The 19,282-nt window shown below is 32.9% G+C and overlaps 1 protein-coding gene and 1 long non-coding RNA gene across 2 annotated transcripts; both read left to right on the top strand.

The window, feature by feature from the left end:
• The first annotated feature begins 970 nt into the window (after positions 1-970).
• Positions 971-10,909, top strand: LOC136274299 (uncharacterized). The gene is made up of 5 exons (XR_010712569.1): positions 971-1,089; positions 9,680-9,818; positions 9,910-9,987; positions 10,208-10,444; positions 10,648-10,909. It is a non-coding gene; the product is annotated as an uncharacterized lncRNA (long non-coding RNA).
• Positions 10,910-17,256: 6,347 nt separating this feature from the next.
• Positions 17,257-18,937, top strand: LOC136275010 (uncharacterized). The gene is made up of 3 exons (XM_066083248.1): positions 17,257-17,304; positions 17,570-18,021; positions 18,166-18,937. Exons 1-3 carry the CDS (start codon positions 17,285-17,287, stop codon positions 18,390-18,392), a joined length of 699 nt encoding a protein of 232 aa, XP_065939320.1. The 5' UTR covers positions 17,257-17,284; the 3' UTR covers positions 18,393-18,937.
• Positions 18,938-19,282: the final 345 nt, after the last annotated feature.

Below are 19,282 nucleotides of genomic sequence, written 5' to 3'. Positions count from 1 at the left end.
TTAAGGGCTCTAGACCCCTAATTTAAGGGGCCAGCCCTATTTCAATGGTGTCAAGTGCAAGCCCTTGATATTTTGCACATATTTGTTCTATAAGTGTTTAGAGAAAATTTTAAACTAAAGAGCTACATGACAAAAACACAACCAAATATCAGCATTTTTTGAAACACAAATTCAAATTATTTTTTTTAAACTTTAAAGGGGGGGGGGGAATTGTAAAAACAAAACTCGGAGGACAACGTTCAAAGTATGTATTTTCAAGATTCGTGACTTTGTAACACATGTTTTGAGAGGTTTCAGAGCCTTTACGTGCACAAGAATGCCTATATCTTTTTGAAAAAGGAGAATAACTCGGTACCAGAAGTGTCGATTTTAACGATTGTCCCTAGATATTGAGAAATAGTTACTACCAATAAGCTCTGAAAATTTGAGTTTTATAGGCCAACAAACAAGCAAGATACTAGAGTTTAAAAAAAGTCTAGAAGAAAAAAAAGAATAAAAAGAATTATCAACAGAATCAGTACAAGGTCCTCCGTTGAAAACACGTGAATGAGCGTTTCATTAACAGAATATTGATTCCATACTGTAAAACCAATCATTTCTATCTTAAAGATAATAAGTTGCCCACACCACAATTTTGACTGATATTTTAAATTAATCTATTTATTATGATTGATAAAGTTTCATCCAATACACAATGCCTTTGAGAATAAAATGTGAGAATTTTTAAAACCTCAGTTGAACAAGCAAGTAATTGTGTAATCGTATAATATTCGTATAGGGGTTTCAAAACTGACGTAAAAAATCTCCTTAGACTGTATTGATCTAAAAAGGTATACCTGCGCAAATAACTGACAACATGTGTCGCAAGCTAGCAAGGATAGTTCTTTTCAAAAGTGTTTCGCACGCACGGAATGTTCAATTGAGTAATTATAGATGTATGGTATACAATTAAAATTTAATTTCGATCTGTTTAGCTTTTTCAAAATGCGTAGGTTGAACAAAGGCATCTGCTGTTTTGGCTTCTTTGTTGTAATATATATAAATACTTGCTGATATAGCCGCTAAGTGATAGTTTAAGGATTCATAAAGGTAAGTTAATTTTGACAATTTAAAAATTTATCATTATATTTTCTCATCTGTTTATTTGAATCGAATCAAATTTATGTTTTTTTAAGTGATAATATAACTGAAATTATCTTTAGCTTAAAATATTTAAAAGGGTGCTCTTTTTAAAGATGTTATCTGTTTCTTTATATATGAAATTCTTTTGTAAGCACGCACATGTAAGCTCACTCATGTAGGCTGGCCCCCAAATTTAGGGATCTAGAACCCTTAAAGGTTTTTGCTTTATAACTCGAAGACGGTAAAAATTTTGATCTGGCCGTCGCAAAAAAAGTTGTTCTTTTTTATCTTGATTATCTCATGAAAGTGTTATTTTGTTCGGGTATTGTGTAATATGAGAGTAAAAAGCTAAACATAAAGACAAGAACCTGCTTTTATTTGTCAAATGAACAATAACTCAATTGTGGGTAAAATTAAAATAAAGCCGCAAACACATTGTTCTTTACTAAGTTGGATGCTTCAAATTATCAAAGTAAGGTTTTTAATGTGTCCCATGCTTTTTGTCACTAATTTTTTTTTCATTGTTAAGTTCTTATTTTAAAAAAACCCAACAACAACAACAATATCATTATAAGCAATATATGAAAAATAGTTTAATCTCTAAATGTCATCTATTTATATATTCAAGCACGTGATTTAAATAAAAACTATTAAGCATTTGATAACAATAATGGCTTTCTAAATCCATGCACCCTTTCCCGTAAGTTCGTGTATATATGATTATGTAACTCATCCCTCGCATGTGGCCGAGGAGAGCCATTGAGCGCGGATCGACTAGCGATTTGCGGTAATATAATACACAAGCTTTGCGTGCTGGTACATTATGTCTGATACTGACTCTAAAAATAGTTATTCTCTATAATCTTAATATCTTCAATTTTGCGTGAATATTAGATTAAATACATAGTTTACATTTTACATGTACCTACGGTGCTTGCATAAGGTATGTACATGATGCATGGCGTTTGCTTTGGATTTTTTTTTAAGTTATGAATTATGTGGTCGTTGCAGATTTGTTAAACTAAATCAAATGATAAGTCCGTAGCTTATATATAAATAACATACCCCTTGTATTTATCGCACTTAAATAATACGGCCAAGCTTTGAGCGCCAATCGGTTAGCTGCAGGTAGCCGATCAGTTTGCATACATGTACGCATAGCATGTTTAAGATATTAATTTACATGGACGTTGTAGACTCGCCTAAATAATAAAATGATTCCCTAAAAGCAAATAGTCCGCATACAAATCTCTATATCATTATGCAGCGTTCAATAATCCACACACTCATCTTTCGTATTTATGCTAAACTCTCATTGAGAGCCCATGCCAAAAATTTCAGGATATCCAAATACCTGTTAAACGCAGTTAGCTAAATTTCGTGTCATGATGCCCCGACAGCGCACAGAAAACCGTCAAAAATTATGCACAAATGTAATACATGTTGAAACTCAGGTGCCAAACATCAGAAAAGAGTCCTAAAATAATTTTAAAAAATCTTCTGAAAAGGCGATTGATGGTGAATTCATGATAAAACTATATAAATTCTTTTAATAGCTTTATTTTATAATAAAAATAGAATGAATTGTGCTTGATCTCTTGCAGATCATTATTGTATACTAAAACATGGGTCATTATGAATGATGAATCAATTTCATATTATATGATACACTAGTTGTGATTTTTAAATACAACTGTATTGCATATTAGTCAATGTTTTTTACACTTGCCGCTTGCTGAATTCAAACGCTCATCGACGCTTTGTGAATCGTCGGATTTAAAGCCACCGATACACCAATACATGTGGATCCTCTAAATTTTGCTGTAGTTTGATATACCAAAAAAATCTTGAAGATACTTATATTCCAAACTAAACGAATTCATTATATACTACAATATTCATTTAAGGAGGCCGACTTAAGTTTTCATTGCGCATATTTTTTGCGCATTCTAGTAAAATACTTTTTCGATATCATTTATAAAATTGAACACAACTAACAAAATACAGATGAAAATATCTCGATTTTTTTAGGAACATTTTATTTTTAAAACAATTTTCCGTTGCATGGTAGGTGAGCGTTGCCATTGTGCTTTTATGGCGTTATTATAAAATGATGCTTTGTATGAGTGTGTTATAATAAATAACAAAAAAGAAAAAGTAAAAATTGTACGCCGTTGAAAATCTGTACACAGAGTAATGCTATCCTCTGGGGTATTTTTCTTAATTTTTGAATGAATCCATTATACCAATCTACATTTGTAATACTCCAAATATATAGCAAAATTTGGTGCATTTTAATATTTTGAGATGGCCCCTACTAAAAAATCAGACGGATGATATTACTAATCACATATTACAATTTGAGAAAAAAGCTATTGTAGTATTTTTTGAATCTACTTCGAATTTCGGAAAATGACAATTTCCTATATATTCCTTTAGTAAATGTATCTGTATTTTGAGATGGCCCCTAAAAAGAACCAGATGGTCGATTTTCTTGAAACTTTGCAAATAAACTAGAGTTGGTGTAAATTACATATGGTTAAAAAGTAAAAAGTTTTGCTATTGTAGTTTTTCCACAAAAAACCCAAAATCAGTCTCCTTAAAGTGTGAAATTAAATGTTAATCTTTCATTGGTTCAGCGCGTTATTAAACATGTTAAAACTCCTTCTCTCTCTCTCTCTCTCTCTCTCTCTCTCTCTCTCTCTCTCTCTCTCTCTCTCTCATTATTAAAGTGCTTCGGTCCATTTTCACATTTGCTCTCAGAGATTAATCCAATCTTTTCAGTGGTTGTGCGGATATTCCTCAAACACAGTCTTCATAGAAACTTCACGAAAGAATTTGATTCCGTGCATAGGCTAGATGAGCATATTGTAAAAAAGAGATAATTAAAATATTGCCAAAAAATCCTTTACTATAATCCATGGATTCTCTCCAAAAGTTTTTTTTTTCATTAGACTTTTAAGGCTAGATTATGGAAGAGTCTCTCACACCTGGGTTAGATAGTCTTCACTTCATTCCCCCAAATTTGAATATTCCTTTTATATGCTTAAAAATAGCAATCTTTGTGCGCATGTGTGATATTTTCTCTTTTGACTACTTTTCGTCAAAGTTCAAGGCAGAATTTTTAAAACTAAAACTTGATCCAAAGTCTAAAAATTATTTGTTTGTAAAACGCCACAGCACCACTTCAAATAGTATTTTTGAAAAAAGAATATGATGTTCAGAGATTGATTTCATGTTTTGGGATTTTTGAATGTATAATACACTATTTGATTTAAATAAACAAAAATGTGTCATGTGTTAGTGAAGTCTGATATCTTCAAAACTATACATTAATTAGGATGCACTCCCCGTGAATGCATATTAATCTTCTTCTTACAAATATTGAATAAATTCCAATTTAAATATTTTCTCAGTATGTCAATCCCACGTACTGTAACTTTTTTTGACAGCAATCTCAATCACGTGACACTCAAATCAATGTCCAAAACAACTCTAAACGGTTTGTTTGCATGTGTAATCTCTGGATGATTTTAACGACTTGACAACTAATAGGTGATGGCTTACTAAGTATGATGCGTGAAACTTTCCGTATGATGAAAGAATAAGGTACGACTTTGCCAAAATCGGCCGTGTTTCAGCAAATCACCATAATGGTAAAATATATATTTCAGAATGTGGGATTTATAAAAATGGCAATTATTAATCTTTAATAGCAGCTGTGATATATTCACTGACAATTCAATATCTAACCGATGATGTCGTCTATTTTGACGCCGATTATGGCGTCCATGCGTTTAAAATATCTGTATTTTTTAGCAAATTCTTCCATTTACAATTTAATACAATCACCTTTGGTTGTTATTTATTTCAAAATATATAATCAAGGTGCACAAACATTAAAAAATCTTAATTTTATAACATTTACAAACTTTTACGAAAAGAAGTTAGAATCAAATACTGGTGTTAATTAAACCTTGTTGCCATATGAAGATATTCATTGAGAGAAAATAATATATTTTAAATGGATTTTTTGTTGGGTTAGGAATGAATCCCTCATATTACATGTTGGCCATTTCTTAAAGAGCTTTTACTCTTTGGCTGATCAAACCACTCATATTTCAGGTGTCATAACGTTACGAAATGTATGTTTTGACAAACAAGGTCTTTAGTACATCTACATGAATTGCTATAGAAAAAAAATGAGAGAGAGAGAGAGAGAGAGAGAGAGAGAGGTGTTTGCCAGTCATATTCCTACACAGTATGTACAACTGCACATCAAAAAGCCCGGTTTTCACTTCATCAATGCTTTGATTTTCAGTTATAATTAAAACATTTTATGCCAGAAAATAATATCTAATCAAAGTACTGAAGAACTGACGGGAGTTGATTTTATCGATTATCATTTATTCAAAATCAACTATATGTGATTTTGCATGGCAAGTAGTATCAGTAATCGAAATGTTTCTGAGAAATTGTATGGATCCAGGCAAGATTGAACTATTGTCTTCTTCAACCAAACGCTCGGCTGTCTCCGTTTATCTCCGACAAGCAAGAGAGACTCTGTTTTGTCGGATATTGACGGAGACAGCCAAACGTCTGGTTGAACGAGACTATATTGAATTCTAGCGTAGGAATACATACGACTTTAAAAAATATCTAAACTCTTTGTGCAATTTAAAATCTTACTATTTTCATGGTATTATTAAATAAGTTTTCTTGAAAAACAATGCTTCAGAATACATAGCATCGAATTTATCGATTATTTAGGAACTAAGTGTTGTCAGCAGTAATGATTTGTGCTTAGGTCGAAACACTGTTTCACTTTCGCTTTGCCCGAGTAAGTGCATAGGAGAGTTGATAAAAATGAACTCCCAAAAACTGAAGAGACATGTTTACATAATATTTATGTAAATTAATTTATCTTTCTGATCTCTTGTGTAAATTAAATAAGAAATCAATTTGTACATACAAACAAGTATGAGATACACAACATTACAAACAAGTAAACATTAATTTGAAGGCATAAAGTACGAAGTTTAAAGGTAAGAAATTATTGACAACTTCAAAAAATCCTGTTACATGTATTCATTAATTTGAAGGCATAAAGTACGAAGTTTAAAGGTAAGAAATTATTGAAAACTTCAAAAAATCCTGTTGGGTAGACACAACAATATATTACTGTTATTACAGATCTCCAACAATAATGCGTGTATAAAGTAATAAAATAATTTAAACTAGATAAAACAAATAAATAATTTAATTTCAGTGTTTATACTTTCAAGTATTTCATACTTTGACGGAACGGCAAATTATGAAAAGTTACTCTTCAATTACACTGTCCTCATCGCTGTCTCTCGCGTCAATGACCTTTGGTAAATCTGAGGCATCGTCAATGGTTTCGCCCCAATTCTGTACGCCTTTAACTGTCTGTATGTTGTGTCTGTCATAAGACAGCAATCAAATCACACTAGTAATGTGGCTACACATCCCCAACACCCTACTACCTGTTTACATCTACAATATCATCCACCTATGACACCTTCAACGAAACTAATCCAGCACTTATACTGTTTCGCCGAAACATGTCTGCTCTGTATTTTGGTCGAAAGAATACCTGGGATGTCATCACTCACAGATATCTTAAACTTGCCATCGACATCGATGTGTTCCTGGGTGTATGATCTGGCCATTTGTAGGTTATAGACCCCTAAAGTGAGTTCCCGCAGCTTAGTCTTGTTATATCGAGGAAACTCTGGCACCCCGTCATCTGCGTCAACCTTCCTCCAGCGCATCGATCTCCCATCCAAACCTTCCTTTTCCACGTGTGTCCGTAACGAGTTGGCGTTTCGAGACAAGTGGCGGATTTTGGCAGCCACTGCCTGGTCATCTGCAAATCCTTTGCACAATGGTGGTCTGTACTTGTTACAAAGGACAGCTATTATCCCAACGTAATTCCCGATAAACGGGATTTGTGAATTTTGCAAGGTCTTATCTGGATACCGCCATTGTTTCACTCTGCCGTTTGCAGCTTCAACAATCCATCTGATCTATGAAATAAAAATGGTTTAGTCATTATTGCATAATCATTAGATACGAAATCTTTAAAACTATGATTATTTATTCAATCAAAGAATTAAATCCATACAAGCTTGATAATTTTTATTTTACTTAACTGATAAAATACAACATATGCAGTTATTTTTTTTACCTTTGTTACTACTCTAGAAATGTTTGAATCGTGTGTTGACAACTGCTTTGCCACTTTCTGCATGAATGATGGCATTTCAATTTTAATTCCTGTCTTCCAAAACTTTTCCGACATCTCTGAATCCCCTGTCAACCACAACTACGTCATTTTATTTTAGCCAGGTTCTTTGTTCTTCAGTGTTGCAGTGGATCATGTGTTTGATGCTGGGTTAGGGTTAGGGTTTCAAATCCCTCAACTCGTTCCTCAACTCAAATCCTGTAAAGAAAAGTGCATAAATTTGAGGTCAAACTTCAGATTTGAGGTCAAACTTCAGATTTGAGGCTGAGTATTGACTTGAGGAAAGTTGGTGACGGCGGGGCCTGTTGTGGTAACTACCATCACTGGCTTCAATAGTGGTCTATGTTTATGTAGACTGTAGGATCTCCTGGCAAAAGAAAAGTTAGAACTTTTTTGTATGCACACATACGTTCCATCCAAGACCAATATTGCTGGATCTTGACTAGAGGTCATGAGGTCTTTGGCAAGTTGACGTATGTGCTTCTGAATTATATCCTCCCGAGTTATTTGCTGGAATCCCAAATTGCGTGATGAAGATGGTAATGGTAAGGCCATTGATGGCGGACTTGATACTGGCATACATTTACTTCTTTTCGGAGATTAGAAGGTGGGGCTCCTTGCATCATCCTCACTGTTCAGGTTGATATCTGAAATCTGTATTCTTCGTGAAATATTTCGACAATTGTGGCTACACTTATTACAGAATACATCAGTTTCTATGGCATTTAGAGAAAAATGTTTGAACAATTTTTTGCGAGAGAACTGGCAGGACGACGTTCTGATAAAGATGATCTTCCACCACACAAAGCACATGAATATTTCCTACTTTCCATTCTGTAAATAAAAAAATATACAAATCATGCATTAATATTTTGCTTGTTTGATTGTTTTTTATATAATTCATTAAACTTTTATTCACCATTAGTAACATAAAGGCAGATAAACCAGAAGCTGGATTTGTTTAACTTTTTTTCCATGTTATTCCCTGTTAAATCATATCAATATATTCGTAACTAACTTTAACGTATGCTAATAGAAATAACATCTCGATTGGCAAAATTAAAGGGACTTTAATAGACAAAAAAAACTCGCACATTTTGAATGATTGACCAAATTTTTAATGTTAGAATTCAAGTTATAAAAGAGATACAGATTCATTGTTAAGTGAACAAAGCTCGAGTCTTATATTTGATTACTGATAATGTAAAGTAGGGAATTATCATTTCTTTGACAAAATGACTCGTGGGAAACAAGGTTAACTGATTCAATGTGTTTATAAATAACATTATCAACAGAAGAAAGCAACATTTAATTAAAAAACTAATACAGATATAACACATATGTAAACAATAGCAAGGATCGAGCTTGTTTACAAAATAAAGAATTTTAAACTCTGTATCTTGATTATAACTAAATACTTGACTTTCAAATTTTAACAAGGATTCAAAATACCCACATTAACTATTCTAAAAATTAAGAATGGACAAATAAAATTTAAAATGTTGAGCTCAAATCGTGTCTAAGTTCTTGTAAGTGACATGCAATGTATATTATATGTATAGCAATTGAAGTTCTCGACACCCTATTTTCCTGTATTAAAGCACAACAAATAAATTCCACAATTTTATTAAAAAAAATAACTTTTGGCCAAAATGCTTTAAAATGATCCTGTTTTTGCCCTTTAATCATGCAGTCCACTTTTTTCGCAACATTGATGATGTGAGATACGTGGGCCATCAGCTTACAAATTTTAGACAGCAATCACAATCACGTGACACTCAAATTATGTCCACAACAACTTGGTTTGTTTAAATGTGTACTTCCGGATGAGTTTTAACGACTTGTAAACTGATGTGGTGACAAAATGTGTGAAACTTCCTGTATGATCAAATTTCGTATATTTCTTGTTTCCGTTTTAATAATCAAAATGTAAAACATCATTTTGGGTCACCTTGTCAGAATAAATAATGGAAGTGTCAATCATAAATCGTTCTTTTTCGCCTCGCAGCTGCAACGGAAGACCTACTCGTTGCTTTGCAACGAACTTTGTTCTAGTTACTAGTAAGTCATGAATGTTGTCCATGCAAAAAGTTAATTATCAATGAATATCCATGTTACATGGATGCTGCAGATTTAACCAAAAGTCTCACAAAATGAATATACCTCTAAATTCCAACATGCAAAAACTATTTTTCCAATATTTTACCAAAATTAGAACTAAGCTAACATTAAATGGATTTGACCTTAAGTGTTTACAAAACTAACATTGTATTTTTAACTGTACTACAGATGATTTTGGCTCTTATTTTTGTGATTTTTGTGATGGAAGTACGGGCTGTAACATACTATGGAAGTTATGAACACAGGCTGCAGCAAATCGAAAATTCAGTGGAAGCTATGAAAGAAAACATTTCACATATGATGCGAGGTATAATACAGATATTAAATGTCGTTGAAAAAAATATATGTAAATACCATAATTTTACAACTACGTTTCTAACATTATTGATTATTTTAAGAAACCAAAAACAGAAGCGTTGTTTACACAAGATGGGGAAAGAAAACATGTCCTTCGAATGCTGAGTTAGTTCTATCAGGTAAAGTCATTGTTGAATCCAATTTTATTATATCTGACACTTTCAAAAAAAAAATGTTTTTCACAGCTGCATTAAAGACTTCAGTCCAGAAATACTGGTCGTTCAAAATGAACACAGAAAACCTCTGCTTTATAATTACATGTATATAAAATCATAAGTTAAAAAAATATAAGACATTTAAACACAAAATAAAATAATAACGTTTCTCTAATTTCCTAAGGCTTCACTGGCGGTTCATGGTACAATGACAAAGGAGCAGCGGTTGATCTTCTGTGTTTACCAAGAGATCCAGAGTGGGGAGAATACATTGATGGAGTTGGTGGGGCCAGAGGTTTTGTTTTTGGTGCGGAATACGAAACATACGACACCATCGGCAACTTGCGCGCGCTTATGGACCATGATGTACCGTGTGCTGTTTGTCTTCTTCGAAATAAATCCGTCGTCAAAATGTTTCCAGGTAATTTAGAATTTTCTAAAAGAAAAAATCAAATATGTTCTTTAACTGTTATTTTATGGACAAAGTATAAATATTTGTAATAATTTTTCAAATTGATAGACTTGTAACTTATTTGTGTTTGAAAATGAAAGTTTTCTGCTTTGTTTTTATTTTTGCGTAAAAATACAATCTTATGTGCAATGAATTTCAATATTTTTTTATAGCCAGAAAAACGTGTTACAAAGGATGGAAGTTAGAGTATCATGGGAACTTAATGGCGGGATATTATAACCATCAAGCTGGTACAATGTACACCTGTGTTGACGAGCATCCAGACACTTTACATGGTGGTCGTGAAAATAAGGATGGTAGATTTTTTTATTCAGTAGAAGCTCGATGTGGTTCCTTGAAGTGCCCACCTTATGTGGACGGGAGAGAACTCGTTTGTGCTGTTTGTTCTAAGGAATAAATATTATTAAACCTGTACTGACTTTTTTCTACATTTTGTCAGGGTAATTTAATATTTGTTTTCACGTCAAAATATGAGTTAATACTGCTTTCAGTTTCAATGTAAATAATTCAAATTTTATTTATACCTATCTATGTTGTTCTTGATTATTTTGAGCTAGTCAAATCTACAGAGAATGAAGTGTTTTATATACCTTTTTTATCATGAAGGTTTATTATGAAACCTTCAGGTTACGAGTTGAAAATGTAAATTAAAATATATGTCCGAAAGGTAAGCGTCAAGTTTATAAATCAAAATGATTTATTACATTGCGAAAAGCTTTATATTATTTTGAAGAATTAATTTATTTCTATTATTAATTCGTCATTAAATCTTTTCAGTAAAACAACGACTCAGAAAAGCTAATGCTTGTTCCAGCCTATATGTTACATCCGTCAATTTTAGGATTGCTTGACACTATTTATTTTCTATGAACAGTTTATTCTAACATAACGCACGATCTAATTTAATTACGTTAATAGATTCAATGAAAATTAATGGAAAACCGTAATCTAGTTTGTTATAAGTCATTCCATTTGCTAAAAGAGTATTTCATTGCATAACCTTGTCTTTCTGAAATGATTTGCTTGAAAAACGATCAATTCGTTTTAATACATATAAATGTAGTACACATTAATGTCATTTTGAAGATGACCTCAAAAAGATTTAGCAGGTTTTCAGGTGATTAAATCTACAGTTTTTTTTTCAACCATGAACAGAAAACTATGGGTTCCTTCAAAGGGGTGTAATTTCACAATAAAAGGAAATAACATCAAACTGTGGCTGTTGAGTTTCTTGTTTTTATATAGTAAACTAGACTTTGACCCGTGCTTGCACGGGTTGACATTGCATACCGCATATTTACGGAATAGGTACATCCACACACCTTAACAAAGCTATAAGCCTACAATAATGCTATTAATATCACTACACTTTCCTTAGTTTGTATAATCCAACTGTGTCTCGGGAAAGGTCCTCACCACAGTTAGAATGCCTCCCTTATACCCGTAATGTAGCAGAAAATTGCAGAATCGCTCCGGAACGATTTTGGGGAAAGTTAATGAAGTTGTCTTAAGAATAACAGTCAAATTCATCACAACAAACCTCTTTGAGACTGCAAATACCATTCAACTAAAAATTTTAATCCATAGAATGTGACTTTTTTGCATGTAATAAAATATTTTTTGTCATCACGAAGAAAAAAGTAAGTACTTGGTTGAAATATATATTTATTTTATACTTTCTCTCATATAAGAAATCATTAATATATATGAACAGAATATATAGCAAAAGTCCAATAAAAATTTACCCGTATTTGTATTATCATTTCTGTGTTTATTTATGCAGATGTGTGGAAACATAAACTAAAGATCCCGTTAGCGTGAATGTGTTGCGCAAGCGCAAGATTGTAAAATCCAAAAAATCCAGGTGATTTCACGGATTTTTTGAGGAATTTTCGTTGATTATTAATTAGCGAAGCTTAACTTAGAAAAAATAAAAACAAATTGGTAATCTTCAAGTACCAATGATGTTTAAAATATATAAAACAAAAGACAGTATTCTTCCGATTTCTCAGTATTAAAGACCAAAAATTCGAGTCTATTATTTTAATATAGTAGTATAGAAGATCATTTAGGGTGTAAGGATAACTTCAAAAATATTAAGGAGGTGATGAAATGTACAGATTTTTCAACGTTAAACAAAAAGTTATGGGTTCCTTCAAACGGGTGTAATTTTACAATAACAGGATTTATCATTGAACAAAAGCTTGACTATTTCTTTGTCTTAATATAATAAAAGATAATTTAGAGTGTGAGGATAAATTCAAAAAGATTTAGCAGGTTTCGTTAGTAATTAACCGTACTGATAATTTAACGATAAACGCAAAATTATGGGTTCTTTCATGGGGGTGTAATTCTATAACATAAGATTTATAATTTAACTAAATCTAATTATTTCTTTGTATTAATACCATAAAAGATAAATTAAGATGTGAGGGTAAATTGAAATAGATTAAGGAGGTATCCTAGGTGATTATTTATAGTGATAATTTAACGATAAACTCAAAATTAAGGGTTCCTTCATGGGGTGTAATTCTAAGAGAAAAGGATTGATCTGTTTATTTCTTGTCACCGAATTGTCACGTGGTTTTTAAAGGGCGGAGTTAAAGCTTGAATTTTGAAGTGCACAGTCGTGTTCGAAAGGTCTATCTTTGTATTTGACACATCCTACCTAAATGACAATATCTCGGCCATTTTTTCACCAAATTCAACTTCGTGTACACCAAAATGTTTGTAATATTCTCCTCTTTGCATCAAAGCATTAAAAAGTGGCATACAAAAATATTTTATTTCCTTTAAGGTAGCTAAACACAGTTTCGTATAAAATCCAGGGGTTTTTTCTCTGGGGAAAAGCATGATGGGTAGGGATTTTCCTGCTATTTTTATGCGGTATACATGAAAATCAAATTTTTAAACTCTCAGTTGCATAATATAATGAATTATCTTTCGAATACATAAAAACAGTATTTAGAAAAATTTTAAAAATTAATTTTGTGAGACTCTAAAATATAGGGCGGTAACTCCAAAAACATCCGGATTTTACACATGCAGAATTGCAAGATTTTTTTAGCGGGTAACATAGCTCTTTAAAAAGCTAGCGAATGTACCCTAAAAATACTATGAAATGATGCCTAAGGACTTGTTCTTGAAAATGTACAGAAATAAAAATGGCTGATTTGGTTGCATTCTACTTTTAGGGGGAGCCTAAAATGCATGCGTGTACTGCATTTAGAGGCATCCTTTTGTCTATTTTCCGCATGTTTTGAGTGCCAAATAAATTCTAGCATTAAGTTACATGTGCATTATTTTTAAATATCTAAAAAATTCACGATTTTATCTTTCTATTGATAAATAGATATATATGTAACATTTTTTAACAATTTATTTTTATAGGGGGCAGTTTTGCTTGCACCTCATCTGAAAACGTCCTTATTACGTTACATATAAAACTGTGTTTTGCACCCTTAGCGTTAGGGTTAGGGTTAGGGTTAGGGTAAGGGCACTTTGACGTGTTGCGTGTGCGGGATTGCGGGACTCCGCCTATTTTGATCACATGACTTGTCAGTCATGTGGATTATGTTTGCAAGTGTGTACGTTTCTATTAGAGTTGATTATCATAGAATTATTTGTGCGCAATTGGATGTGCAATTTGTTTTCTTAGCGGTAAGTTGGTTGACTGTACTGCATGTTTTAATTATCGAAAGACATTTTACATTATTGCTTCTACATATTAAGTAATTAATTGGATGTAATAATCTTAAATAACATATAAGTAATGAGATAGTATTTTATATAGAGAGAGGAATTCACTGAAAATCAAACAATAAGATACTGACGGAATGCTACCTGCGATATGATACAAAATATTTAGAATCAATGATTGCATAATTCTCTAATATCAACTTATATAAATTTTATTAATTATAATTTATTAGTACTGAGGTTGTACATTTTTGGTGTACCCTAGATACACCTTGGGTATACTCTGGGTATACCTAGGATATACCCTGGGTATAACCAGGGTATACCCTGAGTATACCCAGGGAATACCCAGGGTATACCCAAGGTATACCCAGGGTATACCCAGGGTATACCCTAGGTATACCCAGGGTATACCCAAGGTATACCCAGGGTATACCTAAGGGTATACCCAGAGTATACCTCAGGTATACCCAAGGGTATACCCTGGGTTTCTTTAATATATTTCTCTTTATTTAAAAAACAATCATCAGGTTACCTTGATCATTAAAATCCGTGATTATAAACCTACAGGATTAATTTACAATACACTTACATCGTTAATGATAGTCATGACTTTTTCACAGATGATGTCAGAATATAGTTTCGTAACGTCCACTATCTTAATGGATCCATTTCCTAAGTTCCAGAAAATGAAACTTACTCCGTACCCCAAGGAATGCATTTTAATTTCCACTGCCTACCTATATCAGAAAGTCTTCATGCGGGGCTATTGTTACTTAAAGCATGGATACGTCATTGCGTGTGCGGTTGATGTTGACGACAAACAGTTACGTTTACAACTTGACAAGGAGGGCCAGAATTGTTATTGCGTTAATGCCGGGGACCTACAATCGCACCACTGTACATGCCGTGACGATTACCTGCAGATGCTCCTCAGACTATTGGCCCATAAAGTACTTCTGTACTCTTTGCGCAACAACACTTTACACATGTCTTTGCCAATTTACATATGCATAGATCAGTTGCAAGTAACTTCGGCACATCATTCTGATTTCGCAGACTGTCCCTGTCTTATAGTCCACTCCAGTCTTTTGCTCCCTACAGCTGATCATCCGCTTACCTGGAATGACGTGGTATACGACGAAAATAGTCACATGCAGGTCGAACATAGGATCGCCTTAAAGGATACAAGTCCTTCTGACGATGAAGAGAAGAATGAGAACCTCTGTAAGGACAATGAAGATGTGCAGGCGGAGCTGGGTAGGACACCTCCTCTTCAAAGTGAAACCTTTCACATTGCCTCTCCAGAGACCTTATGATTTTAAACGTCTTACACCCAGCAACCATGTTAATAATGATAATGTTTTCAATAAATAATTGTGAAATGTAAAATAAATTTTTGCATTACACTTAAATATTTCTTTGTGTATATCCCATCACCCAGGACTAAGTTCAGTTATTGTATTTAAGCAATAAGTAATGGGTATGCGTAGTGATGGGTAAGGGATTGGGGTTAAGGCTAGAATTTAGGATAAGAGTAAGGGTAAGGATATAAACACTTTGACGTAATGCTGTTGCGGGAATGCTAATTAAGGTCAACATTAAACCATTTACCAGCTATTTCTAATGTGAGGGTTAGGGTTAGGGTAAGGGCAATTTGACGTGTTGTGTGTGCGGGGTTGCAGGATACAAAACATATCGAATCAATTATTGCATAATTCTCTAAAATCAACTTATATAAATTTTATGAATTATTAATTTATGAGTACCGAGGTTGTACATTTTTGGTGTACCCTAGATACACCTTGGGTATATCGAGGGTATACCCTGTTGGTATTATATTTTCTCAACTCTTATTATCAATAAAATCATAACACAGGGTTTGGGTTAGGGTCAGCTGCGAAGATTAAAACACGATTTTATTCTGAAGTATGAAAGTTATCTTTTAAGTTTCCTCGTTGCGTTTTATTTATCTGTTTATCTATTCTGTTAAGACAGTGCTATTCATTCTTTTAATGAGCGTATAATATAGATACACATTTTTATGCTAAGCTGAAAACCAAAATAGTCCATGCAATCTGAATAATTACCCCGTTTGGAAGATCCTACAATTACAATTCTAAACAACAAATAACGTTCTCTTAAATACCCGTTGCAAATAAATTTTATGTTTTTAAATGAAATAAGAATCTTTAACAAAATGATGTTTGAAAATAAAAGTTAATATCGATTTCTTTCATCTTCAATGTTTCCTTATAAATATATAAGGGAATTTAAAATAGAAGAAAAAGAAGTGACTGGGTTAAATTATCGGGAATAGCTTATTTGTTCATATTAAATTTCATGAAATCCAGATATTGTTTTTATATTCTGAATTTGCCCTGTTGTTGTAGTATATAAGAGAGCGCCAGACACTCCAGGTACTCATTTACAGCAAGATCGCAGAGGAGAACGGTTGGATCGGTAAGGGCTCACTAATCATCCGATGCCTTTTTTAATTTAAGTGTAAGTAAAAAGAGTGAATAAATAAATTTTTCGATCATGACTTAGACAGGCAATCAAACCCTTTTCGAACATTCGAAGCTGAGAAGATTAAAACACGTTTTTATTCTGAAGTATGAAAGTTATCTTTTAAGTTTCCTCGTTGCGTAGTTCATTATGGTCAATGATAAACTTGAATATATTAAGTCATTATTGCTGAGAATGAACAATAGATCGGAAAAGTATATTGATAATCTATTTATGATGTATGATTGAAAACACTTTTATTCATATTAAATAAAATAGTAGTGAAAGTATTGTGTCTTACCTGATGCATATCTTGTGGCTGATGTAACTCTTTAGAGGTGGAAAAGTTTCTATTTTTCTCAATTTTCCTTTTCCCTCAAAAACATTGTTTATCCTAACCCTGCTTTGGTAGGAAACCTTAGTAACAGACAACTTTCATACTAGCGCCAAAGGGGTTGTATATCATCCTGATGCGGTTACAAATCACAGTCAACCTTGTTGAATTTAAACTGTGCGCTAACTTTATTCCGTGATAAAAGGACATTTTTGATATATTTCAGTCAACAGCAAACATCTGAAAACATGACTTCAGAGAAAAGCAGGTAAGCTCGTATATGAATTTGATCTAGATAAAGTATTTAACTGTTGCTGTATGAAGCTAAAGCTATCCGAAGGAGAAGTTTTTATTAAATACTTTGACTGAGTAAAATACTTTGCAGAAGTGAGTGATTATTTCCTATTGTATTGAATGTTTTTGAGATTTTTTTTGAAGTTCAGCCTCTCGTCGTTTTGTTATATATCTAATAATTCATTGAATAAATCTATTTCAATTGAAGTGAAAATTATGATACCTTTTTGTACCTACAGCACCATGGACGATGTTTTAATAGAAATGGAGGCAATAAGGGAATTTGTTGTGGAAAGTTTGGCGGAGTTCCGTTCAGAACTGTCAGCGATGAATTTAAAAATTCAGTCCGCTGACAAGAAAACAGATGAACTGGACAACTCGTATAAAGATTTCTGTGAGAAGTACTCCGGACTGGAGGAAAGAATTGAAAACATTTTTCAGTCAAGCAGAAACAGTTCCACAGATTCGGGCAAGCGAAAATACATTTCAGATGACGAGGAGGAGGAGGAGGACGAGGAGGAGGACGAAACCAGCATCCCCTCCACTTTGGACGACATCAGTCCACAAGTGAAGGAAAACCTCAAAGAAATCTACAATAATCTGTCTTACATGAAAGACAAAGAAAAAGTAACGAAAGTGCAACTGACATTTATACATTACTGGCTGTTGCAGAAAGATTCGCATTGTCCTAGTAAGTTTTTCTTTCTGAAAGAATCTAAAAGTTTTTCATTCCAAATACTCATATTCATGTTATGACAAAATAAAAGCTATCAATTACACGTGCGATTGACATAGTTTATTGTTCTTATATTTACCACCATTCTGTTCATTACAGCCAAAGCAGACGATATCAAGGAACTTATTAGTGACGGAATAAAGGCCGGTTTGTGGAAGCAAGGATGGAAACCTGATATTCGTGGAGAATTCCAGATTTATCTTCAAGACAAGGTAAAAAATATTGTGAAGAAGGCCAAGATTGCGAAAGAAAAAGCGAGATTAAAGAAAGACCTGGAAAGTTGTGAAGATCTGTTGGAATCCTGCCACAGTGTACATTTCGACTGAAAACTGAGAACTTGAATTCTAAGCTGAAAGCATCGTAATAGGACATCGATATACGTGCCCGTTAAATAAAGGTTTCTTTAATTAAGGTCGATTTTGTAACACGAAATGTCTTTATTTAATCATGATCATCTTTAAATTAATCAGGAAGGAAACTGAGGAATATTAATGAAAAATTTAATATAGGTTAACAGTGCACTCTTTTATTATTTAGAACATTTGACCTGAACATAATGATAATCGTCATGGCATCAAACGAAATGAGTTTATTTGTATTGCCCGTGTTATGTTAAATTGTGATTTGAAACTTATTACATACTTATGTAACAAAAACGATGTATAAACGTTGTATGTTAATCAATGAAACTGACATGTATAAATCCAGAGCGTTATTATGTATTTTTTGTTAACTTTATGATTAACACTCATCACGTAGATGATTTTAGCTGAAAATAGTTTTTGTTTTATTTTTATGCTAAGGGATAAAGTAATGTCTTTGTCATGGACATATCATTGTCATTTTACAGTTCAGCTCTACACAAAAGCCTCTTCTAAACATCGTCATTACAAATTGTTTATAAGTGAAATGGAAATAAAACATGGGAAATACAAATTTTATCAATTGTTTGCATCAGCCTCCAAGCATGAGGATAAAGGAAAATATGAATGGTGTATCATATTTCATGAAAATGAAGAAGCAAACTTACGGCAATATTATTGATTTTCAAAAAGGTCCAGCATAATCATTTAGCAATTGATAAGTAAATAAGATGTTTTAAATGAAGCCCGACGGAAACTTGTGAAGAATAGTCGGCAATGATATTCCACCAGGAAGTAAAATGGGTAACCAAAATGTCACCCATAGTTTCAAGGATACCGTGGAGTTATCAGTT

Source organism: Magallana gigas, chromosome 4 (genome assembly GCF_963853765.1).
Source record: "Magallana gigas chromosome 4, xbMagGiga1.1, whole genome shotgun sequence".
Lineage (NCBI taxonomy): Eukaryota > Metazoa > Mollusca > Bivalvia > Ostreida > Ostreidae > Magallana > Magallana gigas.
The sequence above is the reverse complement of the archived record's forward strand: the minus strand, read 5'-3'. Positions and strand labels throughout refer to the sequence as shown.

What these genes read in the sequence shown, in the direction of transcription:
- LOC136275010 (XM_066083248.1), top strand. Translation starts at nt 17,285, where the DNA reads ATGACTTCAGAGAAAAGCAG. An exon ending in ATGACTTCAGAGAAAAGCAG is followed by an intron (nt 17,305 to 17,569) that starts GTAAGCTCGTAT and finishes TTGTACCTACAG; the next exon opens with CACCATGGACGATGTTTTAA. An exon ending in GAAAGATTCGCATTGTCCTA is followed by an intron (nt 18,022 to 18,165) that starts GTAAGTTTTTCT and finishes TGTTCATTACAG; the next exon opens with CCAAAGCAGACGATATCAAG.